This window comes from Lissotriton helveticus, chromosome 2_1 (genome assembly GCF_964261635.1).
Source record: "Lissotriton helveticus chromosome 2_1, aLisHel1.1, whole genome shotgun sequence".
Classification (NCBI taxonomy): Eukaryota; Metazoa; Chordata; class Amphibia; order Caudata; family Salamandridae; genus Lissotriton; species Lissotriton helveticus.
Window position 1 is genome coordinate 263,849,185 of NC_136059.1, and position 26,884 is coordinate 263,876,068.

At 43.9% G+C, this 26,884-nt stretch overlaps 1 protein-coding gene across 1 annotated transcript in view; it reads right to left on the reverse strand.

Annotated features, from left to right (window-relative positions):
* MYO5B (myosin VB) overlaps nucleotides 1–26,884 on the reverse strand; it is a 1,014,515-nt gene that overhangs the window by 244,997 nt on the left and 742,634 nt on the right. The window contains exons 16-17 of the mRNA XM_078674793.1: nucleotides 19,688–19,785; nucleotides 5,031–5,117 (exon numbers count right to left, since the gene is read on the reverse strand). Of these exons, the coding sequence (XP_078530919.1) occupies nucleotides 5,031–5,117; nucleotides 19,688–19,785 (185 nt within the window). The remainder of the gene's footprint in view (nucleotides 1–5,030; nucleotides 5,118–19,687; nucleotides 19,786–26,884) is intronic.

Below are 26,884 nucleotides of genomic sequence, written 5' to 3' on the forward strand. Positions count from 1 at the left end.
GCAACAATTTACATAAAGAGGCCCTCTATCTAGAGTGGCACAGTGTGCAAAAACAATGGGTTGGAATATTACCCAAGCAAGTGCCAGTGGCTTAGCCAATTTGCAAGCATTCCCCCATCCCCTTTTGTGTGTTTATTGCTTATCAAACCAGAATTGGGCTTCATGAAAGTAGCTAACGAATCGCAAATACCAAATGTGGTATGAAGGCAGTTAAGAACCCAAGAAATGCAAATGAGAGAACCCTAAAATCTCTAAAAGAAGGTAACACCTCCCATGTGCAAGGACCGTCACCCAAATCCAAAGTAAACCTACAGGCCTTAACATTTCACTGCACGCTAAGCTACGGTTTCCTTCCATCACTCAAAAGGTCAGTCAGTCAATCAAGACGTACTTGTATAGTGCCGCTTATCACCCTAGAGGGTATCCAGGCGCTGTGCTGCAGGTATCAGCCGAAAAGCCAGGTCTTGAGTCCCTTCCTGAAGTGGGTTTGCCCATGTAACCACCCTCTGGTAATGATCACTCCTGTGACACTGTAAGAGCTACATTCACCCTTTATTTACAGCATGCAACAGGTAGAGGCGAACTAACATAAATCACACTCTTCTAAGAGCTGGCATTGCCAATAAATTCCGATGCACAAAACAGATGATTTTACCGACGTTCACCTTCAATACTGTTGATTAATCCAGGCTGATAAAGACCTCCCTGCCCTGTGCACTCACTCAATGCATCCTCTTTTGGAACTATAACAGTCTGTCATTTATGAGCAGAGCCACCATGCTTTCACTGACACGGCTGAAGAAGGCTGCTGTGCCGAGCAGGTGTGATCCCAGGAATCTAAGTGTCCTTGTGTCACAACGCATGGGGCTGAGCAACTTCAGACACCTTGAATTATTAAAGCCTGCAGGACAGGCGTTCATTGAACTTTACTCAGCCACCCTGGGCCAGCAAATTGCCACATTAATTATGGAAGAGCCCTGGAGCGCAGGACTTGCTATCTCTGAGGCTGTCTGGCTGTCACTTCATGTCACACCCCCTCCCCTAGAGCTAGAGTGGAGGAAATGGGTCACCGACACAGGACGAATGCACTGCAGTCCATCCATCAACAGAAGCAGGAGTCTGCCATGAAAACAGGCAAATAGCACATGAGTATTAATAGAGCCCCTTCAGAGCGTAGCCCACCGTAGACTAAAACACCGCTATTGGTCCCTGACAGAGCAAACGAGGCATAGTGAGCACAGGTCCAGCAGCTAAACTGTTGATTGTGAAACCAGGCGGCCGGAGCCCTAATCCCGGTACAAAAGGGGGTGGTGATGGACGGAGCATTTGAACCAATCAAACACTCACACCCCGTCAACAGATCTGGGTTTAATCCATCACCGTTCTTTAGCCCACTCTGCCACCCCAGTTCAGACATGGCCATATGCAAATCAGTCTGACCATGTGCCTCATGGGAACAGTCTAGCCCGAACTGCCAAGCCATGCCTTCCCTGGACCGGAAACAAGCTTCCTAGGACCGGTTTCTGACAATTCAGCCGTCTTCAGCCATGCTTGCTTGGAGCCCTAATCCCAGCATCCATCTAAACAAAATGTGTGCTCCTGGGAAAAACAGTGTATCTGAGAGTTTTGTGCTACAAAACACTGTGAACTTGAATAGTGTGAACGGAAGCTTTGTCATACATCCTTTCAACCCAAGTTTTAACAGGAAATTATCTTAAATGCTAGTCTGCCAAGATATTCATAGATGACACTAATTTATCCAATTTTCTTCCTGCAGGTTTAGAACCCACCTGCAAAATACCTTGTTATTTTGCCATAGGATCACAGATCAACTCTTTAATCCGTTTAATTTCTACAGTATCACATTTCACTACGCTTAATCCATCTGCGTTGCACAGGATCGTAGCCCGCTCCCCTTAATCCCTTTGGTTTCCTGAGATCACAGCTCCCTAATCCTCAGCTATTTTCTTTTGTGGTTTATGACACTAATCTGAAAGAATGTCAAAGTAATGTCTACGTCAATTAATTATTTAGTCATTCTATTTCAGTAATGTGAGCACCGCCGGCACATTTCAGAAGTAGCATCTAATCAGGGTGATATGATGTGGTGCTGGCCCTAGAACCGCGCACCATACCCCGTGAGGAGGGAAGCCGGGCAGCGCGTTGCGCTCCCTGTGAAAATGCCCCCACGGGGTGCCAGGAGCCCACCCTGGCCCCGATGCAAGTGGTGAAGGGGGGGCGCCGTCGCCGGGCCCCGAAGAGTGGGAGGACGCTGGGGGAGTGCCGCCGCACTCCCCCACGGTCCTGCTGGACCGGGGGATGGAGACATGTCAGCCCGCTGGAGCGGGCAGACCAGAAGATCCCCGTCGGCTCCCGCGGCAGCACAAGAGGGTGCTGGCCGCGTTTAGGGCTGGCAAGGGGCAGCCGGGGGTGAGCTCCCCGGGCTGCCCTGCAGCAAGAAGGCACGCGGGGGTCCCAGGTGGGACCGGGACCCCCGGAAGAAGAGTGGCGACACCAAGGGGCCGGGTGGGACCGGGCCCCCAAAAAGTTGACGAACGGCCGGGGGTGGGCTCTCACCTGGGGGTCTGGGTGGGACCAGGCCCCCACCGAGGCCGGCAGAGGAGGCGGCGGCATTGCAGCTCTCCCCAGCGCAGTGGGAGAGCTGCTAATAAAATATCCACGAACAGGAGCACAATCACCCCATAATGCCTTGCCAGGCATTTGGAAGTCTGCCGCTTTGGGGTCACCCTCAATGGTGAAAAGGTGCTGGAGGCATGGAGAGACAAGTCACCCTAGGTGTCCTGGGGATTTGAAAGGAATAACCGCTCAAGGGCTCAGCCAGCATCTAGGCTGGAACTTTTGTTCTTCAGCTGAGGGTGTTTTGATAATTGCATCAAGGAGTGAAGTGCTGAATTGAGAATGTCTGGAGAAGGGCATCCCCTGGAGGTCAAGAGGTGTAATTGCACCAGAAATACTTTTATTAATTTTATTTCTTTTAGAGGGACTGAAGGTCACGTGTGCAATGTGAAGTACTGGTGTAGGGCGATGTCATAAGCAAAGTGGGTTTTGTTGTCAGACATTCCTGCTAGGGTGTCTGGCTGTATAGGCGTAATCTGTGATTTCATTTGTGATGCCTTTGGGGGCTGTAATTGAAAAGCATTATAATGATACCCAAATGTGCTGAGTACTGTCATTCTCAAGTGTGCGTAAACATGTATTCTTGCTGCTGCGCTTAGGTGAAGAACCCAGACTGCTAGCCCTTAAGGTATAGAGGTGCATACTTTATGGTCAGTAGGAAATGCTCGGTCAGGGTTGTGTGTCACCAAGGCAGGGTTACCTATTTTAAATGCTTGTTGAGGTGGTGGGATGCCACTGGGATGGTGCCGGTGCACAAGGCCCTCGCTCCAGGTTATGTCCAACTCACTGCATTGGGGGCAAGATGATGTGCATACATGGGAGTGGTGGTACTATACCCCCCCCCCGGGGGAGGGGTGGAGATGTTACCCAATGTCACAATGTAATTCCAACAGCTTATGTATATTTGTAAATAGGTGCATAGTATTGAGTAGTTTGAATGTTTAATACATGTACTCTTACTTTTACAAAGCAAAGTACAGACTGGACAATCAATTATTGAGTGTTATTTTTGCGTATCTGCAAATTGCGATTACTAGCCCACACCACCTCCCTTGAGTAAGCCTCAGACTGCTCTGCAATGCTACCCTCTGAGAGTCAGGAGCTACAATTGGGTGTTTGTTTCCCAGTGAAGGACAAATGTAGTCATGTTATGTGTGCAGGCCTCACAGATGCTGCCCCGTTTTCCAACACAAAGTTACTGCTGAAGCGCCAGGAGTTCTTACTAAACAGTTTTTTAAAGGAAAGTTAACCGGTAGTTCATCGAAAGTGCTGCTCTTTAATATTTTCACACGTCGCACAGGAAGCACTTGCAGCATTATTTTACTTACGTTCATGCATTGTACTGGTATCATGACTCCAGTTAGGGTTTACATGTCCGGAAAGTCTGTTTCAGTATTGCTTTGGGGTGTTATGTTTTTATTTGTTTGAATCTTGATGATGTTCACTTTCATTTTAGGAACACATTTAAAATGAGGCGTGTTCCCAGAGCCACTGTACAGGAGCCCCATGATTTTAAGACCATGCACTTAATGCACTTGAGGAATCTCACAAAAGAGTTGCTCCTTGAGTTTCATCATGAAAGCACAGAAAGTCCTTAGCTTCATTTCTGCATTCTGCGGAGTGAAAGATTGCCTGCGATCCTCGCTGGAGCCTCTCAAATCCTGTTTGGGACAGTCGGGTTCCACGCTGCCTTCCATTTCTGGAGCTTTGCAGCAGTTTTAATGTATTTCTTCTTAGAGTTTTTCATTGCTCAAATGGGTGTAATTTCTGATATTTATATGTTTCCCTCGTCTTTGTTGCTCGATTTTGCTCGCAAGAATTTGTCACTCATAGTCGTTAAATGTCACTCATAATTACACTGAAATTATGAAAATGTCACACATATGCAATCTGAAACCTTTAGCATTATAGTGACATAAGTTCTTGTCTCCCGGAGCAAAGGATCTTGTCCCCTTGTCTATGTAATACTAATCTACAGCCCAATGCCTATGTTTGGTGAAAGTGAAAACAGTAACATCTACTGAAAGTTACAAAGACGCACAAGACTAAATACTACAGGTGGCCATATATCAGCTAACGAAAACAGACATTTGTGAAGACAGTAATCTAAAGGTTCCCTGAAAATGAAGTCGGACCAAAATGGAATTGTTGCTTTGAAAATATCACCAGGAATCTGTAAATACTACCGCCTTAGCATTTACAACCCACTGCATCTTTTACAACAGTTTACCCAGCACTTCTAACGGCCTCATGCGCATGTGTCCCGTACTCTCAGCCGCTTGTGTGACCTTATCAAAAGAATGCAAAAATAGAGTGTACACTGCTGCGTACAACACTGGAATAAACACACACCCTAAGTAATACATTAGTTGGTTAACTGGTGTTTTTAGTACCTGGATGGGTAGCCGGCTGCACTGATACGTATCGTCTCCAACACACCACAGGCCCTCAGCTGCTGGACTGCTCTCTTTGGATCAAAACTGAAACGACATTTTAAAAAGAGATTACTTATCATTCAAGCAAGTTGACACACTTCTAGGTTGGCCTAGTCTAAAGGATACTTAACAGGGAACTCCTACAGGCCATAGGATTCCAACTGGAACAAATTTTGCGGAAGAATACCACCAACTATCAGGAAGTAGGTGTGCGGCCTGACCGAGACACAACAGCTAGTAGAAACAGAAGACACACGTTATGTTATATGGATTAGTATAGTGCGATTGAGAGAGCGCCAACTGAGAGAAAAATGTTGTAGGGGTGTTCCATATGTACAAGTAGTTAACACCCGCATATGTAGAGGACTCACTAATCGTGTTCAAACTGTAATGTAGGGTTGAGGACTAATGTATTCGGTAGTTGAAACACATGTAGAGCTAATGTTAAGAGTTTTGAAAATTAATAAATGTCGTTCTAACATAGAAATGTCATTTGACGTGAAGCCTTTCATTAATAGGAGGTGTTTTAGTGAAATCACCATTGTATATTTAGTTCTGCTATATTAGAGTTCATAGTGTATCTTTTATACGTTATACAAGTGCTTGAAGTAGAAAATGTATCTGCTTTAAAGATGGAGGCCTAAGAAACGAACGAGATGCTCATGTTAGTATGTTGGGTCTATAAACGTGCAGAGGCCCAGTTTATGGAAAATTGTGTAGGCCTGATCGAAATTTTTTTTGCTTAGCATTAAATTATAGAATTGTTTTTATGGAGAAAGCTGCTTTTAGCTAAAGTCAAATTGCAACATTAAAGAATTTGAGAGCCGGTTCACATGTATTCCTTTGCAGGTGCAGGATCAAGTAGACAGTAAAGTAGAAGGGTCCATTGTGTATGAGTGTTAGGATGCTAGACTCAGACATGGAGGAGTAGCCGAGGAATTCATGGAAGCAACTTGAAGCGAAGGAGAGTCTGGGACCCAAGGACACCTGAACGGACAAAGATGGAGATGTGCCATGGTGGAAAATTCAGAAAACCAACACTTTTGAGAGGGGCGTACCTGAAGGCGTGTCGTCCGCATTGTGGGGTTTGTATTAGGGACAGCACCCCAAGGGTAGAGGCAGAGCAGATGGGCTGAGGTGTGAAAGGGAGCAGTTGGTTGACAGAAAGCTTAGCTATGACTGGAGAGTCTCTAGACTGAGTAGAGAGAAAGTGAGTGAACTTCTTTGGAAGTCACCACGGCTGACACCTTTATTAGGTTGGGCTATTGTTGAGTAGGGATGTCACTTAGTATAGTGTAGGGACAGATTAACCTGATTGATATTCTTTCCCAATGCAAACTAGAACTCAGGTTATAGCAATTCTTATTAGCCTGATGATTCTGGAATTGATTCTTGTATTGTTCATAAGCCGTCTGAGACTTTTCCGTAGAGTTATGTTTGTATTAGTGCCTGTTTATCTTCTGAACCTTTTGCTGAGGTGTTTATACCTTCAGTTGTTTTTGGTTATGTAATAAATCTTTAAATTTAGTTCTTAGTCAGTGGTTCTTTGGGGGAAACAACGGGAATCGAAGAATTTGATTGACAATTGGTAGATAGATTGCCTAATTCATTCTATGACAGGTAAAAAGGTCCAGTCGACCTGTGACGGGATTCTGGAGAATGGTAAGCAGACTCTAGAAGCAAAAATCCCGACCTTTCAGTTGGTAGCAGAGTAGGATGGTTTATCTTCTGGAGTGAGGGCAATCTAGAGTAAGTTGAGATTTCCCCGAGGCCCATAGAGAACCAATGGCGAGTGTCCAGAGAGTCGCGGACGGAGGATGGCGCTCCATGGAAACTGACGGAGAGTGACGGTGCGGCAGAAAGCAGCAGGTCGGAAAGAGAGTGAGTATGAAAAAGGGTCATGCGTTATTAGATTGCGGTGATACGTTGTATTGTTGTGTTGTATTGTCTTGCAGAGTTGAGTGCCTGTAGTGTGTAAGGAGATCAGGTTGTGAGCGCGCGCAACCAGTGAAAATCTTAGGCTCAAGTGGAGCTTAAGTGGTTCGGGTGTATCGAACACCTATAGTAATTGTCGACCATTGTTAAGGGGGTCATGAGGTACCATTGATCGCCCGTAGGACCGAGATAGGGGGGACGAATGTGTGAGTGCGTGGGTAACGGACGCTGGTCGGAAGTTGCCATGTGTTTGTAACCTATCAGTGAAGCAATTGTCCGGTCGTTCGCGGAAAGACAGTTGCCAGTTCGGTGACAATTACAGGCAGACTGTGGACGTACAGTCAAGGAGGTGGTTGCTTGGTCGGAAGTGATCATTTCCAGTGTATGATTGGGACGCATGCGTGACCGGGAGACGAGCGGAGAAAGGAGGGGAACTGCTGCGAAACGGAGGCGAGTGACGTCAGAAGGAGCCGCGCTGGGATAGGGCGGTTAGTGTGGAGCCGCGCTGGGATTGGTGGATTGTCATCGGGAAGTAAAAGAGTGCTGTAAACAAGGAAACGTTGTGGGTTTCATCATGAAATGCTTAAAAGTGTTGCGAAATTGTTTCAAAGGTGAAAAGAAGTTAGAACCTCGGGGAGGGGAAGAGGCTCCACCCGAGGATACCCCAGCACATTATATGGCTACAAATGTCGGGTTGCATACCATATTTTGGCTTGAGAATTGGTGTAAGATGACTGACGGAAGCGAGGAATTGACTTTTCCTAAATATGGAACATTCAGATTAGAGGTGTTGTATCAGCTAAAAGCGATTATGGCTGTGTTGCGACCTTTGCCTAGACCAACACAGTTTGAAGCGCTAAATGCGTGGATCAGGGCAGCCCATGAGAGGAACAGAGATAGGAGACAAGAAAGAGTGAAACGATCAGTTAGGGCGGTGCAAGATGCGAGATGGGATGCACTGGCCAAGAGGTGGAGAGTACAGACCATCGAAGGGGACAGGTTGTACCCGTTGTTGGTCAATACAGGGGATGCGCAGAGAAGGAGTACAGAAGATGAGGACAGTGAAACGGATGACAGTCTGATAGAGAGACTGTTGTCAGAGAGACCACCTCCATATAATACTGAGGTGGAGGGAGGGTCAGCATCAGCAATGAGCAGGGAAGCCTCCGCCGCGGACGGTGGCGTCCCAACAGAGAGCGGCTTGAGCCCCTTAGGGAACAGGTTTTGCTCGGTGGAGGGAGAAAGGGCACCTCCACCTTCTCCAACGACGAGAGTAGTGGGAAGATTTACGGTACAAAAAGTACAGGTCGAAGAGGGGGTTGACTCTCGGAGACTGCCAGATGCTCTTACGGTACCTGTTACCATAGGTCCCATAGTATCAGTGTACAATCCTGACCAGACACAAGGCGAGGGTCCGCCACAAACAGAGAGAGAGAGAAGTGTCAGTGAGGAAAGGAGTAACGGGGCAGACAGGTGGAGCCAATTACCAAGACCTGTAGAAAGGAGCACCCCTTTGGCTGCATCGGCAGACTCATTTCGGAAGAGATTAAAAACTTGGCTGTTTAACCAGTGACACTGCCCAACGATCCGCTGAAGCTATTAATATCTGGGGAAAGACAGCTGATTAGTCTAGCGCCGAGACACCTACGGGTATTCGTTCGCGCTCAATAAATGTCAGAAAATAAATAAATCTGAAGAGCAGGGGGGTTTGAGAGAATCGATGGGTTTGAGAGGATCGATGGACTTGAGAGGACCACGGCCAAGGTCGATCAGAGAATTAAGGCCTGATTTGAGAACTTGGGAAACGATTGTGGATACCCAGAGCAACAGGTCGAGGAATGACTTCGACAGTGGAAACCAAGAAAGCAGGGGGGTGTCTCACTGCGCGCCTAGCGAAAGCAGGCAGGAATGGGATCGCGGGAGTGTGGAGAGTAGGGGCGCATCCGAACACACCCCCAGCGATACTAGAAGGGAATGGGACCGCGACAGTTGGGAAAATCGAAGGGTTCCCCATAATACACCCGAAGAGGACAGACGAGTGAGTCAGGACTGTGGTGGGAGGGACTCTAATGGGACCTCTAGCCAAGGTACATTTAGGGCGGCAATAAAAGCAAGAAGGATCGATGTACTGAGACTCAAATCAGAAGTGGACGAAATAGTGGTAGGCACACTGCCACTAGAGAGAATCGAACTCTATGAACCAGATGAACTATTGTTCGTGGCGAAAGATGTTACTCGAAGGGCCAGGACAGCTCATGAGAAATTGTCCGAATTAGCGAATAAGTATGCTGTGGATTTGACTAGGACGAAAGCATTACAGGGCGGCCATAGGTTGCAGTACTCGGACCAAGATCTAGAAGAGAAGAGGGTGATCGGATTAAAAACCCACATCAGGGAACTGGTCGTGGGACTCTGAACATGGACCCAATTAGACAAATGGGAGGAAAGGTGGTCAAAGAAAAAGAGTGTCAGGAGAAGCGCTATTGAGACATCCCTGGGAGGAGGGTTGATGCATGCCAAGGCGTACCCCTTGCGGGAGTTGGCTCAGGGGGGATATGTACATGTACCCTGGAGTAGGGGGGATTTGGCTGCCTTTACGAACTCGTTTCCGAAGTTGCGCGAGAGTCCAGTGGAATGGTACAAACAGGTAGAGAGGTTCGTTAAGATCTCAAAGGTACTGTGGATTGATCTAAACACACTGTTTGACATTGTGGTTCCAGGAGACCTGTGGGTAGCATGTAAGGTCAGTGTTGAATGGCCCACAGTGGAGCCAGACCGAGATGCTACCACGAATGGACCCTCACCCAGGGTAATGATAAAGTATGAGCAGGCGATCACGTGGTTGAAGACTAAGGTACCACCACAGGACATTGACTGGGTGAAGATAGATCGGACAAGGCAGGAACCGAAGGAGACAGTTCACGAGTTTTATGAGAGATTATTGCAGATTTTTAAGCAGTACAGTGGATTGGATGTGATGGATCCAAAGGACATGGGACAGTTTGTGTCCAAGTTTGTTCTAGGACTGAGACCTGATATTTGCCTCATGATACAACAACATTTAATTTGTTGGCAGAACAAGCCTCTGGACGAGGTCTTGAGGTACGCGAGGTATTGCAGTGACGAGATAGATTCTAAGACAAAGAAGCTTAAGGATAAACTGATGTTAGTCCAGATGCAATCGGGAGGACAGGGTCAGTCAGGAAACGGAACCTTAGGGAGAAAACAAGGGGGACAGAAAAGGGACAACGAGGAAGGCCTAAGACCTAGGATAGACATGGCGACTCTGAAAAAGACAACCAAGTGTCATCAGTGTCACGAGGTCGGACATTGGAGACGCGAGTGTCCCCATAACCCAGAGAATCAAGGGCAGGAGGAAGAGGAGGAGGAGGTTCAAGCCCCTCCGGTACAAAAAGTAACAGTAACCAAGTACAAGATGGCTAAAGGGGGGACTTCTGCACCTAGGGCTACGGTTCCCCAGCCACCAAGGATTTCAACAGGGAACAAGGTTTACAAGCAGATGCCTTTCATAATTGAAGGGGACGAGTACTATTACTTTGACCCAGTGACGGGACGGTGCCTGAGTGGGGAGGAAGACTGTGCCCTCGGGGCAGTTTTGGAGGTAGATCAGAGGGGACCATTCGTGGAGGCGGACGTGGATGGACATCCAACCACCTTTTTGGTTGATACTGGTGCTTCTCGTTCCACTGTACGGTCTGCAGTAGTCCCCAACATACCTCTTTCAGGACAGACTATTCAAGTTGTAGGCGTTGCAAACAGAAGAATGACAAACCCACTGACTGAACCAGTGCCAGTAAAAATCGGAAGTTTCAGAGACCACCCACCAATTCGTAGTGTGTGATTCCAGTCCTGTGTGTCTGTTAGGAAGAGATCTCCTGTGTAAACTCAATTGTACCATCTACTGTACCCAGAGGGGAGCGGAGTTGCAGACAAATGACGATGATGCTGCCTTTAAGGTTGCAAATACGCATGTGTGCATAGAATTGTATCCTGCTTTAACTGTGGAGGAACTCCCTTGGGATTTGAGGTACTCAGACTCACCGGAAGTGTGGGACTTTACAGGAGAGGAGATAGGTTTGATCAGAGGAGTGGAGCCAGTTAAGATTCAAGTGAGGCCGAATGCTGAGTTCCCAAGAACACCCCAATACAAGTTGACTCCGGAAACGATTGCAGGGATAAGACCTGTGATCGAATCCATGATTGGACAGGGAATTCTGAAGGAAGTCATGGGCAGTCCATGCAACTCCCCGATCATGGGTTTGCAGAAGCCTAGCGGGAAGTTTAGGATTGTGCAGGATTTGCGAAAAGTGAACAACATAGTTGTTCCATGCTGTCCAGTGGTACCGAATCCATCAGTGATACTGTTTCAGATACCGTTTCAAGCTGAATGGGTTTCTGTGATAGATTTGTGTCAGGCTTTCTTTTCGATTCCATTGCATGAGGAAAGCCAATTTCTTTTTGCGTTCAAAATGGAAAATCGTGTTTTAACATGGTGTCGTATCCCTCAAGGGTATACAGAGAGCCCATCGATCTTTAATCAGCTGCTGAAGAAGAATCTTGAGAGTCTGGTACTGCCGCAGAACTCCGTTCTCGTACAGTACATAGACGATCTCCTTGTTGCGTCAGAAACAGAAGATGCTTGTAGAATTGACACCATTGCCCTGTTGAACCATTTGGCAGAGAATGGACACAAGGTGTCCCCCAGCAAGTTACAGTACTGTTTATCCGAAGTACAGTATCTGGGTCACAGAATAGAGAAGGGAAAGAGGAAAGTGTCACCTGACAGGATTGAGGCGATCATGAGGATGATGGTGCCTTCGACCCAGAGGGAGGTTAGGATGTTCTTGGGTATGGTTGGCTACTGTCGCCAGTGGATTGCCAATTTTTCCCTGAAGGCGAAACCTTTGCAGAAACTGACGCACAAGGATGTAAGTGATCCGGTACCATGGGACAAAGACTGTATGATGGCTTTCCTTGAGTTGCGAGAGGACTTGTGTCGCGCTCTGGCTCTGGGAATGCCCGATTACACCAAATCATTTTCACTGTTCTGTTGTGAGAGAGAGGGGTGTGCTTTGGCAGTCTTAGCACAAGATCATGGAGGAGTCCGTAGACCAGTTGCTTACTTCTCGGCTACATTAGATCCAGTAGCCGCAGCGTTGCCCGGATGTCTCAAATCCGTTGCTGCAACAGGTGTCAGCATTGAAAGATGTGAAAGCATTGTGATGGGTCATTCACTGACTGTACATGTTCCCCACTCAGTGGAACTGTTGATGACCAGGACCAAGACGCAGCACTTGACAAATAATAGGCTCACACCCTACGAGCAGGTTATACTTGCTGCGGAGAATGTGACCCTTAGGAGGTGCTCGGTCTTGAATCCTGCTACCTTGATGCCATTACCAAATGATTTAGATGATGATTGGGACGACCATGATTGCCTTGATGTGACTGAACTGTGCACCAAACCCCGACCAGTTATTGTTGATGAGCCTCTGGTAGACCCTAATGAAATTTTCTATGTTGATGGCTCATGTGTAAGGGACAATACTGGTCAGTTGAGAGCAGCTTTTGCTGTATGTACCATTACTGGAATAGTCGAAGCGGCCTGCCTGGAAGGAGTATACTCCGCTCAGGTGGCTGAGATAATTGCGTTGACGCGTGCCTGTCTGGCAGCTAACAAAATTCGGATCACCATATATACTGACAGCCAATATGGGTTCGGTGTGGTTCATGACTTCGGTCAGTTGTGGTCTCAAAGGGGTTACTTGACGTCATCAGGTTCCCCTATCAGGAATGGAGAATTTATCAGATTGCTGTTGGAAGCTTTGCAGGGTCCTGCTGAGATAGCCGTTGTAAAATGCACTGCACATACCAAGGGTACTGACTTTGTGTCCCAGGGAAATCGTTATGCTGATGAAGTCGCACGTTACTGTGCCGAGCAGGGAAACTCATTTACTGAACAAACTGTTGAAGGGGCACAGGGAAGGACTGAGTTAAGCATGATGCTCGAGGTGGCAGACACCTGGGAAGAATTGAAGAGCATGCAGGAGCAGGCGTCGGACTATGAGAAAAGGGTGTGGGAGATGGCTGGTTGTGTCAAAGGAGAGTTGGACTTGTGGGTTTCGGCCGATGGGAGAGCGGTGTTGTCAAATGAACTGGTGAGTCCGATGGCACGACAGATACATGGTCCTGTACATTTGGGGAGAGATGCGATGATGCGTGTGTTCAGACAAACTTGGTACAACCCGAAATTCCGAACGGCTGCGGAAGCAGTATGTCAGAGGTGTGTTACATGTCAACAAATGAACGTTGGGAAAAGAACACCAGTTACCACGGGTCACATTGGGAGGTCCGGCGGACCTTTCTATTGGATGCAACTGGATTTCATTGAGATACCGAGGTGTAATCGCCTCAGGTATGTCTTGGTGATCGTGTGTGTGTTTTCCAGGTGGGTTGAAGCATACCCAACTCGTAGGTGCGATACACTCACAGTAGCAAAGTTATTGTTGAGGGAGCTAGTGCCACGATTCGGGGTTCCGACCTATCTGGAATCGGACAGAGGGACGCATTTTAATAGCGAAGTTGTGAAGATGCTCTGTTCTGCACTGAACATTGACCAGAGACTGCATTGTAGCTTCCGACCAGAGGCTTCTGGTATAGTGGAGCAAATAAATGGAACTCTCAAGGCTCGAATGGCGAAAGTGTGCTCATCTACGTCCCTGAAATGGCCAGATGCATTACCGTTGGTGCTAATGAGCATGCGTAGCACACCAGACAGGAGGACAGGACTCTCACCTCACGAAGTATTGATGGGGAGGGCTATGAGACTGCCATCTATTCCTACAACAGCCTTGCTAAATATTACAGATGATCTGATTCTTGATTATTGCAAAGGACTTTCTGATGTCATCCATTCTGTGTCCCTTCAGGTGCAGGCCGCTGAAATTCCGGCATCTAGAGACCTTTGTCACGACTTGTGCCCGGGTGACTGGGTCTTGGTGCGGAAGCACGTCAGGAAAAGCTGCCTGGATGTGCGCTGGAGAGGACCGTTTCAAGTTATCTTGGTGACGAACACTGCTGTGAAGTGTGGAGGATTGCCAAACTGGGTCCATGCTTCTCACACCCGACGAGTTCCTGCACCCCTGGAAGAAACAGCTCCCCTCGTAGATGAAAATCCGGACGTGGAGGAAGATCCACAAGAGGGGACAAGTCAAGCTGTGGGGGTGTCTGAAGAAGCCGGTAACTCATCTGATCAAACTGAAGGAAATCACGACAACAGTGACACTGAGTCTGCCTCTGAATGGGGAAGTGACTGTGAAGGTGACCTGAGCGCAGAGCAAGCTGAAAGTGGTGATGAGCAGGGTGTACCAAGGAGGAACAGAAGGGTGAGAAGCGCTGAGGCTCATTGGCCCGAGAGGCGGAGGCGACTGAACGTAAGACTGGTTTCCGAAAGAGATCTTGCCCCTGTATCTGAAGAATCAGACCAGGAAGAGGGAGAGCAAGAGCCAGAACAAGGAGGTCCGAGAAGGTCGAGGAGGGTGAGAGTACCTTGTCGGAGATACGCCACTCTTGAGTGGACCTACCCTTTGACAAATGCCCGGTGTCCTGAGATCAGGGAGGGTGAGGGCTGTGTCGGTGACCAGTACGACGCCAAATGTTAAGTTGGAAGTGGTGCTGTTGGTACCAGGACTTGAGATCGAAGGCGTACTGACACTCACCATTCCTAATCCCCCTTACCTAAGCAAGATACGTGATTTAATCTTGGATAGGCTGATTTTTCCTACATTTGGTCCAGAGATACCATCTTACGAATCGGTTGTGCTTCGCATGGAACTTTTGGATTATGTACTTATGGCAGTTGGAACAAATATTATCATTGATTACTAAAGACTTTTGTAAATAGCTGTTGAACTAACCTAGAGCCAAGAGGAAGAAGAAGAAATTTAGGGACTTTCCTCAGAGGACGGAGAAGGGTTAGGGTTGTCTGTTGTTGAGGCAAGAAAAGAACTAAAACGTGGATTTCTGCTTTCAGAGGTGTGGTTCAAGAGACTCAAATAACCAAGAATGAGACTTTGGGTTGTTGCTGAAATCGAACTACATTGTTTCGAAACCATGGAGGCTGGAAACCCGACTCGTAGGGCCAAATGCATTACAAGCTCCCTTATAGGAGCAGTGATATTCTTTATTTTCTTAGTAGCTGTAGTTTCTTACTTAGTACCACATGAGCAGGCAACGAAGGTTGAGGGAACACCGATACCTACCACTTCTAGCAAGAAAGAGGTCAAGGTAGGAGCGGAGAAGGCATTACTGGAAGAAGAGAGTCGTAGGTTACATACCGACCTGTCTAAAGGCAATTTTGGGCAGAATGCGTATGCAAAGCTATTGTATGAATACATTGATGCGATGGATGCGAAAGACTGCTATGTGTGTATGCAATTGCCGGCTTCAGTAGAGGAGGGTATTAGATACCATCACCTTCCATTGACATATGGAATTTCATGTAGTTTGCTGCTTAGCATATTTTATGGGAGAAATCATTTTGAATATTTCTTTTCGAATTATGACGCTGTGTTACCAGAAGTCCCTGCTTATAAACACCTGAATAAGTTTGATTATTATAAGTCAGAGGATAGACTTGGGTATTTTTTCATTCCGACACAAGAGCTAGACACCTCATATGCACACCGACACAATTTGACATGTTTGTTATCAGAGACAGAGAATAAGTTCATAGAACAAGTTGAAGACAGGTACCAGAGGCAAAAACAGTTGCAAGATTCAGGGCAAGGTAAAGTTGATTGGACAGATGAAGAGAAGCAGCACAAGTCAAGAGGGAGCTATGGTCCGATAGCTCTAGATGAAGTGCAGAAAGGGAAGTTGTGTATTCACAGACCACAGACGTATTATGAGAATGTGTATGTGGGTCATACTACATGTGAACACACTTTCACACTGGAGTATTACACGAAGGATTTCTTTAAGAGTGTGGTGCAGGTGATTCCTACGGTTTACTTTGTCTGCGGAAGGAATGCGTATGTACGATTGCCGGAAAAGTGGTACGGAACGTGTTACCTAGCGATCATTTTTCCCAAGATTTACCATACTGAGGACTTTGCTCTTCTGGAGGGAGGACGGCAGACGAGGGTAAAGCGAGGTGAAAGTGCTGGTGCAATAGTTGGAGATGTGTTTGGAGCAGTGATACCTATGTTGGGAGTGATTTTGAATGACGTAAAGATACGGCGGTTGGCAACAGTGGTGGATGAACAGTCAATGAATACAGCTTAGTCATTAGTGATGGTTGAGGGTGAGATGTTGTCGATAAGGACAATGGTTTTACAGAACCGTCTTGCTTTAGACGTCCTTCTAGCAAAGGAGGGAGGAGTCTGTAAACTTTTGAAGGTTCAGGAATGTTGCACGTATATTCCAGACCATTCCAAGGATCTGAAGAAATATATAAGTAACATTACTGCCATTCATTATGAAATTGAGGATCTGACGCAAGAGAACGTGTGGGAGAAAGTTGGCAAGGGAGTTGGAAATGTTGGAAACTGGTTTGCAAATTTGGGAAGGAGTTTCCTTGGGTTTGTACTGAAACCCCTCATCATAGCTGTGGCCTGTGTGATTGGATTGTGGGGTTTGGTAAGAGTGTACAAGTGGTATAGGTCAAGTAGGATGGAAAGATCGATGAGAGTACAAGAGCGAAGAATGGAGAATTTGCAAGACAGTCAATATCGGAGCTTGAGAGCATTCGAGATGCTCAAGCGAGGGAAAATGGCGACAAGCTCTGTTTAACTCAGTTCTTACCTTGGGGATGGTGTAATGAGGGTGATGACACAGGTCATCAAAGGGGGGAACTGAGAGAGCGCCAAATGAGAGAAAAATGTTGTAGGGGTGTTCCATATGTACAAGTAGTTAACACCCGCATATGTAGAGGACTCACTAATCATGTTCAAACTGTAATGTAGGGTTGAGGACTAATGTATTCGGTAGTTGAAACACATGTAGAGCTAATGTTAAGAGTTTTGAAAATTAATAAATGTCGTTCTAACATAGAAATGTCATTTGACGTGAAGCCTTTCATTAATAAGAGGTGTTTTAGTGAAATCATCATTGTATATTTAGTTCTGCTATATTAGAGTTCATAGTGTATCTTTTATAAGTTATACAAGTGCTTGAAGTAGAAAATGTATCTGCTTTAAAGATGGAGGCCTAAGAAACGAACGAGATGCTCATGTTAGGATGTTGGGTCTATAAACGTGCAGAGGCCCAGTTTATGGAAAATTGTGTAGGCCTGATCGAAAAAATGTTTGCTTAGCATTAAATTATAGAATTGTTTTTATGGAGAAAGCTGCTTTTAGCTAAAGTCAAATTTCAACATTAAAGAATTTGAGAGCCGGTTCACATGTATTCCTTTGCAGGTGCAGGATCAAGTAGACAGTAAAGTAGAAGGGTCCATTGTGTATGAGTGTTAGGATGCTAGACTCAGACATGGAGGAGTAGCCGAGGAATTCATGGAAGCAACTTGAAGCGAAGGAGAGTCTGGGACCCAAGGACGTCTGAACGGACAAAGATGGAGATGTGCCATGGTGGAAAATTCTGAAAACCAACACTTTTGAGAGGGGCGTACCTGAAGGCGTGTCGTCCGCATTGTGGGGTTTGTATTAGGGACAGCACCCCAAGGGTAGAGGCAGAGCAGATGGGCTGAGGTGTGAAAGGGAGCAGTTGGTTGACAGAAAGCTTAGCTATGACTGGAGAGTCTCTAGACTGAGTAGAGAGAAAGTGAGTGAACTTCTTTGGAAGTCACCACGGCTGACACCTTTATTAGGTTGGGCTATTGTTGAGTAGGGATGTCACTTAGTATAGTGTAGGGACAGATTAACCTGATTTATATTCTTTCCCAATGCATACTAGAACTCAGGTTATAGCAATTCTTATTAGCCTGATGATTCTCGAATTGATTCTTGTATTGTTCATAAGCCGTCTGAGACTTTTCCGTAGAGTTATGTTTGTATTAGTGCCTGTTTATCTTCTGAACCTTTTGCTGAGGTGTTTATACCTTCAGTTGTTTTTGGTTATGTAATAAATCTTTAAATTTAGTTCTTAGTCAGTGGTTCTTTGGGGGAAACAACGGGAATCGAAGAATTTGATTGACAATTGGTAGATAGATTGCCTAATTAATTCTATGACAGGTAAAAAGGTCCAGTCGACCTGTGACGGGATTCTGGAGAATGGTAAGCAGACTCTAGAAGCAAAAATCCCGCCCTTTCACGATTTATCACCCGAAGGGTATCCAGGCACTGGAGCAGGTGTTGAGGCCGTCTGCTGGGGGTAGTTGAGTTAGTTGAAGAGCCAGGTATTCAGCCTCTTGTGAAATTTAACAATTGAGGAGGAGGCCCTGATGTGTGAAGGTAGGTCAATGTAGGATAAAGTTAGGCCCTTTCTGCTTTTGCAGATACAGGGTGTGGCTGTGAGGGAGAGTGAGGCTGACCATAAGAGCCTGGAGGGTTGGGGAAGTGAAGGTGGCAGTTAAGGTATGCTGGTCCTATGCTGTGCTGTGCTTTGTATGCATACATGAGGAGTTTGAATTGGCAGCGTTTGTGTATCAGCAGCCAGTGGAATTCTCTGAGGTGTGGTGTGGTTGTGTGTGACGTGGGAAACCCAGGATGAGTCTAGCTGTGGCATTCTGAATGGTCTGGTGTCAGTGAAGAGGTTGCTTGAAATTCTGGCATAGAGTGCCTTGTCGTAGTCTAGTCTGCTAGTGATTAGGGCTTGAGTGACGGATGCCTGGTGTTTGAGGGGATCCATTTGAATATTTTCCTGAGGATGCGCAGTATGTGAGAACAAGAGGAGCTGACTGCGTTCACATGTTGAGTTTGTTGTCTAGGATAATTCCCAGGTTTCTTGCGTGGTTAGAGAGTATAGGTGTTGGACAAAGCTCTGTGATAATTCACTCCTGTGATTTACAGAGACTGAGAAAAGGTTGTAGTAACTGCAATCTTAAATGAAAGCTGGGCATACTGAGTTATTTTCAGGTTATTTTCTAAAAAGGTACCTCTACGAAGGCATGGCAGACAAAGAACAGGCTCATAAAGTGATCTGCGCACAAACGAGACACTGCGGAGTGCAAAACAACAGCATAAATGACTACTATTTATTGGTTAGTCAGCTTGCAAAGGGTAAAGATCCACAAAGCTGCATGCTTATAGGTATTCACAGGCCGTTTGGAGGTAGTTTACCAGGGTGGAAATAGTCTGAAATGTACTCCTGTCCAGGACCGAAGTAAAACAAATGTGGGTAGTAAAGGGAATAGCATAACCCCAAAATTGATAGGGATGCAGAAGAAGGGTGAATAATCATTTTTCCCCTTCGAGCAAAAAACACACTTTAGCAAGTGTAAATTAACTTATGCATAACCCTTGAATTTATACATATGTTTGCTATATTGATGAATATGAAAATGTTTCCTCATGCGCATGTCAAACTCCCCAGGACAATTCTTTGTGAACTCCAATAAAGTAGCAACTGTAGAGGTAACTTCAGGAGCAAATTCCATGCTTTGGTTTTGAATTTGGGAGCATAGTGAGAACTTAATCCAGCGCACAGTGAAGTTGTTCTATCTTTCCCTACCTGAAGGTGTTTCCTGTCGCGTGATCTCTTACCTGAAGGAAAGCTTCTCATCGTTTGGCTTGATGCAGCGGACATAATGCGGGGTGGTGGCGTTCAGGGTCTCCATGAGAAGATGCAAGGAGTTTCGGAACTGGAAAAAACACAAAGGAAAAATTAGGGCATATTATGGAAGCAACAAACTCCCATGAAAAAAATTTATCTCCATGAACCAAGAATACCAATGAAAGCATAAAACAGCGATTTTACTTAAATTACCATAAAACTCCATTGTGACCCCTGCACTATTAGCTCCCAATTACCCTTGTATTTATGTTCACGTTAGTCACAGACTTGAGCCTTAAATAATTGGTGTGCCCCGCCATAAAGCAAGTAGACACCCTTCTGCTGCAACCAGGGTAGAAAGAGGTCAGAAGGAAATCTGCAACTTCATAGGATCTGCAGAGCCAATCGGTACCACCAACAAAACTTTAATCTGCATGTCTCTCTCTCTACACCCATCGCCCATCACACCTCAACGCGCTGTGTCCTAAGACAAGGTAAGAGCCTCTCTATGATCAATTACACACGCTGGGGTAGTAAGCACTATGTAAATGCTTCAATAATAGACAGTTCAACTGCTCCCATACAGAAGCAGAAACTGCTTCTCTAGGACTTTCATTACAAAAATAAACAGGCTTCCAGCGGGCTTTGCGTTTTATAGGATCTCTACACGAGTTACTCTAAATCCCAGATATTTTTTGCATTCAATGTATTTATCATGTGTGACAATATAAATAGCTTCAGCTACACACCTTGTCATAAATTTGAAGGAAAACCCCCCAGATCAAGATGGCATTACTCAGCACTACTTGGTCTTTCAGTAAAAAGCAAAAAAAGAAGATAAGCACATTTGGGCCAAAAAGTTTGAAATTTACGTTACTATTGATGGAGCGAGATAGAAAACAAAATTTTGTTTAAACTCGTGAAGTCACATTTCCATAACATGAATAATAATATTAATGATTTGTGATATGTCTTGCTAATACAACTTAGATTAAACTTTACACATGGGGGGACTAACATGTGTGCTCATAAACGTGCATAATTGTTGCATCTTTTTGTTCGTGCAAAATAATAAAATAATTTATTGTTTTCGTTTTTTTTGTCATTACTAACTGCTGCAAACATAAAAGAAGCATGTGCTTGTTTTGCTTTTTCTTGTCTGTGTGATGTCATTTCTACTATTCTAGGTGCACATAAGTCTCATGGATTAATGAAGACCGGTAGATATAAATGCTGCTTTATTTGTTTGCATTTGCTAGGTAACATTTGATTAATCGGGTGGGTTAATTAATTAGTAAATCCTGGGGTGGATACAGAATCTACATTATTTCTTACATTAATACTTTTCTTGTGTTTGTTTTATACTAGAAAGCATAAGTTGCCTGCTCTTGGGCCTAGTTTGCTCGAGCTACAAAAAGCTGAATTTTACTTCTGCAAAAGTCACGAGACGCCCATTCTGAAATAAAATGTTCGTCAAAAGCTGCGTTCACAAAGCAAAAACTGACGTGCTATCATCATTCTGTCGGACATGGCCAAGGTCGAAAAAGAACATTTTGTCAGCCCTTAACTTGGCATCCGCGGAAGTCAATTGGAAGCTATGAGAACATTAATATACATTTGTTGCAAACCTAGGAAGCTCCTGGTTGCATTCAGAAAAGACAATGGTCCTTAAGAAAAGTGACCTAATGGAACTTTTGAAATGTGGGTGACATGTCACTTGTCACTCTCAGCCAATGGGACGTCGAAGATTTCTGAAAACTTTCCTTTGCGTAGTTTAGTTAGCATAGAAAGGTATAAAAAGTCATGCCCCTAGGGATGGGCTGGCTGCTGCTTTCTGACTTTCCGATGAGGGTGAAGTGCTGTCGGACATTGCGTGGAGCACGTAAGAATCCTCAAAGAACTTTTCTTTAATTTCTATCTATTTAGCTCAGTTAGGGACTTAGGTTTTAGAAATGCTAAACTTTAAATATTCACTTTGATTTTGATTCACTTGCTTAAATTGTATTTTTCTCACGTTTCTTTACAATCATGCTTGCTTCAATGCTAATAAATAACTTTTATAAAACTATCAATTAAAATACCATAATTTAGTAAATAAAATCTTACTTTTGACAAACAAGCTGGTCTTGGTTATTCAGAAGTGTAGGTTACTATTAGCTAGATCACGTCGCCAATGGTGGTCGTTTAAATGGTTAGGATTTATTCTAATGACAATATTCTTTCCGCAGATGTATAAAATTGTATATAGTTTGTAGATAATGTGTCTATAGATTTAATCTGACCACCTGATTCAGTAGGCCCAAAATATGTCAGGTTTATAAATGGGTCCATAATTTAGTATATAATTTTGTTTATAGGTTATGAAATTGGGTAGCGTTGTTTATGATATATTTTCTATAGGCCGCTGGATCAATTCTCTGGTAGCAGAAATTGATGGTTGCTAAGAGTAACCAAGGTAATATGTTGGTTGCTAAGGGTTACTAAAGTGTTATGGTATGGAAATAGGATCGACGTTTTAACACATGTTGAGTTCATTTTTCGTGCTATCTGTAAGCTATACCGGTATAGATTGTGTGGCGAGAAATTAGTCACGCAAGCCATCTGTTCTGTTTGTAGTGATATCGCCGAGTATCACAAGAGGTATCGCCGTGTACCATAGTGTTGTCGCCGAGCAGCACAGTTTTAGGGCTAGGTGTGAATCTTGTATAGTGAGGGTTTTCTAAGAAATTAAAGCAGCATGAGAATAGGGACAAAGCGCCTTCCATAAAACTCACTGTGATAAGAGTATTAGTTATATCCGAGCTTGAGTGAAGGGTAAAGTAGCGTCGGTGCATGATTATCTATAAACAGGTTAGAGTCCTGTACGGGTACATGTTTCATATCTATAAACAGGTGAAAGCCCTGTACGGATAACGTCGTTATTTTGCTAACGGTGCATGATCTCTATAAACAGGTGAGAGTCCTGTACGGATTTCATGTGTGTTCGAAATTAGGGAATTTTCAGTGTGAAAGTGCGAGTTTGATTTGTATTTTATGTTCAAGTGGAACTCTTAGAACTGTCACTTCGCGGTGCGTTCAGAGCAAAGCGAGTTCATAATTATACGTGTTAGAAGGGTGGAGTAAGGGTTACTCTACTGACAATTGGATATTATCCTTAGTGTGAATAGCGCCGTCTATTCCGAAGTGTGGATACTTGAACGTATGTAAACTATCCTAAATAGTGAAACGAACAGATGATGTCCTTATAGTCATTGTTAAGAATTAATTTACACTGAAAAGTGTTCTTAAAATGGCGCTGTGAAAAGATTTTGTGAAGGAGGGGTAAGCGCCAGGAGTGAGAAACGAGAAACCGCAGCTGCTGTGTACGTCACAGAGCCGCGCTGGGATTGGGTGACCTACGTCACAAACTATATTCTGATTGGCTCTTGAGTCTATGACGATTTGTAGGCTGATTGGTCCTTCAGAAAAACTCCATATTTATTGGTTGAGCAGAAAAGTGACGTAGCTCAACTGTCATTGGCTTGTTAGTGTGTTTCACGCACGGATTGGTTATTTTGCGGAACATCCCGGAAATATTTTACGAACGATTCTGTGAATTAGATTTAACTCTTAAAAATGAGTTATCATTTTAAACATGTTGAGAAAAAGCCAACATTATTTCAGAAGTTTAAGAATTTATTTTCACCTGACAAGAAAATCGAAACGCGAGGTGGTAAATTACTTCATAAGTATAAAACACCTGCAGCGTACATGGAAGGTGAATATGGATATCATACTGTCTTATGGTTTGATAGTTGGAAAAGATATACTAAGAATGACGGTGTTTTAACTTGGCCTGATGATGGTTCATTTAATGTAAAAGTCTTGAGAAATTTACGAGAGAAAATGAATGCTCTTGTTCCAAAACCGAGACCAACTCAATTTGAAGCTTTAGTTGAGTGGGAAGACGAGATGTATCAGTTACAAAGAGAAGCTAGTGGAATTAAAAGACCTTCTAAAAATCCACCTTGGAGAAGAGAAACTCATGAAGATAGATTGCGAATGTGGAGACAGGGAAACATGAGTGAAGGATTGTATTTAATACAAGAAATGGTAATGGGTACTCCTACAGGGAAATCTATGGAAAGTGAATCTGAGGATGCAGTTATGGAAGAAATATATACAACAGCTAGAAAGAATCAGCCTTTGAGACCTCCTAGATCATGGTCTACTCCGGTGGTTTCTACTGAAACTTCACCGAGTGCACCTCCAATTAATGAAGCTCCTAAACTTTATCCAAATAATTGTGAAATCATTGAAACTCCTAGAAGACCAGAATTTGATAATGCTCGAAATGAAGGTAGACAATTTACAATGGCTCCAAGGGCAAGAGAAGCTCCAAAAGATTATACAAGAGAGGCAAGAAATGTTGAAGATGTCGATTATAATGAATATTTAAGATCTAAAGAAGAATTAATAAAAAGAATGACAAAAGGCATGGAAGCTGTGACAGTTCCAGTAACGATTGGTCCTGTTCAGCCTGTATTTGACCAAAAGGAAACAAACAAGACAGGATTAACTATTCCTTTAAATGCAGAAATTCAAAAAGTTACTGAAAAATTTTATTCAGACTTATCTGAAATAAACTCTTCTAAATCGAGAATGCCTGATTTAACCTTTAATGAGGATTTATCTCCGAAAACACCAATGGGTGCTATATCAGATATAGGGAGTCCTGAAGTCAGGGTAACCACACCAAAACTTGATGTGGCCAAATTAAAAGCGAATATCGAAGAATTAATAATCGGAACAATCGGTCCAGATAGTTTAAATTACTATCGAGATGATGAACTATTGTTCATTTGCAAAAGCATTCAATGGAAAACAAAAAATAAATATGATCAACTAGAGGATCTAGCAGCAGAACTTGAAATCGATGTGAGTAAACAAAAGAATTTTGCGAAACATTACAGATTAGACTTTTCAGAAAGTGACATTGAGAGTTTGAACTCAATGGGAAGAATAGTACATATAAAAGATTTGATTGTTTATATCAAAAAGCTAGGAGAACTGAATAAGTGGAGAGTGAAATGGACGAAAAAGAAGGAAGATGAAAGATTGGAAAAATTGTCAAAACAATTTCCAATGAGAGAAATTGCAGGTGGAGGATATGTTCATGTCCCTTGGTCGAGACAGGACATTCTGTTGTTTACAAATGATTTTCCAAAATTGAGGGAAAAACCAGTTGAGTGGTACAGACAAGTAGATAGATTTATCAAAGTGTCAAAAGTTCTGTGGATTGATTTAGATGGATTTTTTGACATTGTCGTTCCATCAGATCTTTGGACAGAATGCAAAATATCGATTAGTTGGCCAAAAACAGAACCTGAGCGAATCAAAGAAACAGGTGCTCCAAATCCACTTGTAATGGATTTTTATGAAAAGGTGATTGTTTGGATGAAAAACAAAATTCCACCCAAAGAAGTCGATTGGGTTAAAATAGAAAGGACAGAACAGGAAACAAAAGAATCAGTTCATTCTTTTTATGAAAGACTACTGTTAATCTTTAAACAATACAGTGGTTATGAAAAACTAGATGAAAAGGACATGAGCCATTTTGTCTATAGATTTGTTTATGGACTAAAACCTGAAATTGGAGAAATGATCAGAAATAGCATTGTAGGATGGCAATCACTATCTGTAGATGATATTCTAAGAAAGGCTAAGTATTGCAGTGATGAAATAGAAGTAAAACAGAAGAAGCTCAAGGAGAAAGCCATGTGGGCTCAGGTAAAAGTGGCTGAGCAACAGATCGCCAGCATGGGTAATAAGAACACTAATTTTGTTCAAACTGGGAATACAAACCAGATACAAGGAAAGTTTAAAAGTAATAATTTCCCAAAGAAATTTAGCCCAAAGATTGAGGAGTTGAAACAAAGATTACCTTGTTTTAATTGTGGCGAAATTGGACATTGGAGAGACGAGTGTCCTCATCCTCCTAAAAACTTAAAGAATCCCTAATTGAATCCACAGATGCAGAATGGTGTTGACCTGCAGCGACAGCTACAGATGCAACAGGGGTTAAACGAATTAAATATTCAGCGACAGTTGCAGCAACAGCAACAGCAACAGGTGAATAATCGTCAAGACCAATTGCCACAACCACCTTTTCCGAATTGTGGGGGAGTTCAAAAATATAATCCAAACGTGGGATTTCAGGGAAGTGAACAGGTAATAAAACCACAAAAACAGCAAAAGCAACAAAGAGTTCAAATGCAAAATGCTTCACAACAGTTTTTATTAACAGAAAGTCAAGACAGCGATTCTGATGATTATTATTGACGGTGCCCGAGAGAGGAGGAAGAGTGTGTTGTTGGAGCCACTCTTGAGGTTGACCAGTCTGGTCCTTTTGTAAACGGGAAAGTTAATGATGTAGACATTACTTTTCTAGTGGACACTGGTGCTACCCGTTCTACTGTTAGATCAGTGGAAATTGAAAACCTACCTCTCTCTGGGGATACCATCCAAGTTGTCGGAGTAAGTAATCAGCAAATTAAAACTAACTTAACTGATCCAGTACCAGTTGAAATTGGAAATTACAGAGACAAACACAGATTTGTGGTTTGTAATAGTAGTCCAGTGAATCTATTGGGCAGAGACATCCTATGTAAAATGAATTGTAGAATATATTGTTCTCCGGATGGAGTTGAGTTACAAACAATGGAGGAAGATGGTTTATACAGAATGACAATGATGATGATAGAAGCAGAAGAAACAAAATTGTTTCCTGCATTCGAAGAAAAGGATTTACCTGAAGAGCTCAAGGAAACAGTGAAATCTGATATATGGGATTTTACTGGAAATGAGATGGGTCTGATGAAAAACGTAGATCCAGTAAAAATTACATTAAAACAGGGAATAGAATTTCCAAACATTCCACAGTATAAAATGAAAACAGAAACAATTGAAGGTATTACACCAATAATTGAAAAATTAATCAAACAAGGTGTATTAAAAGAAATGGAGAGTAGTCCTTGTAATTCACCAATTATGGGAGTTAAAAAGTCTAACGGAACATTTAGAATCGTACAAGATTTGAGAAAGGTTAATCAAATTGTCGTTCCATGTTGTCCTGTGGTTCCAAATCCAGCAGTAATTTTATTCCAGATTCCACATGATGCTGAATGGTATACAGTCATTGATCTTTG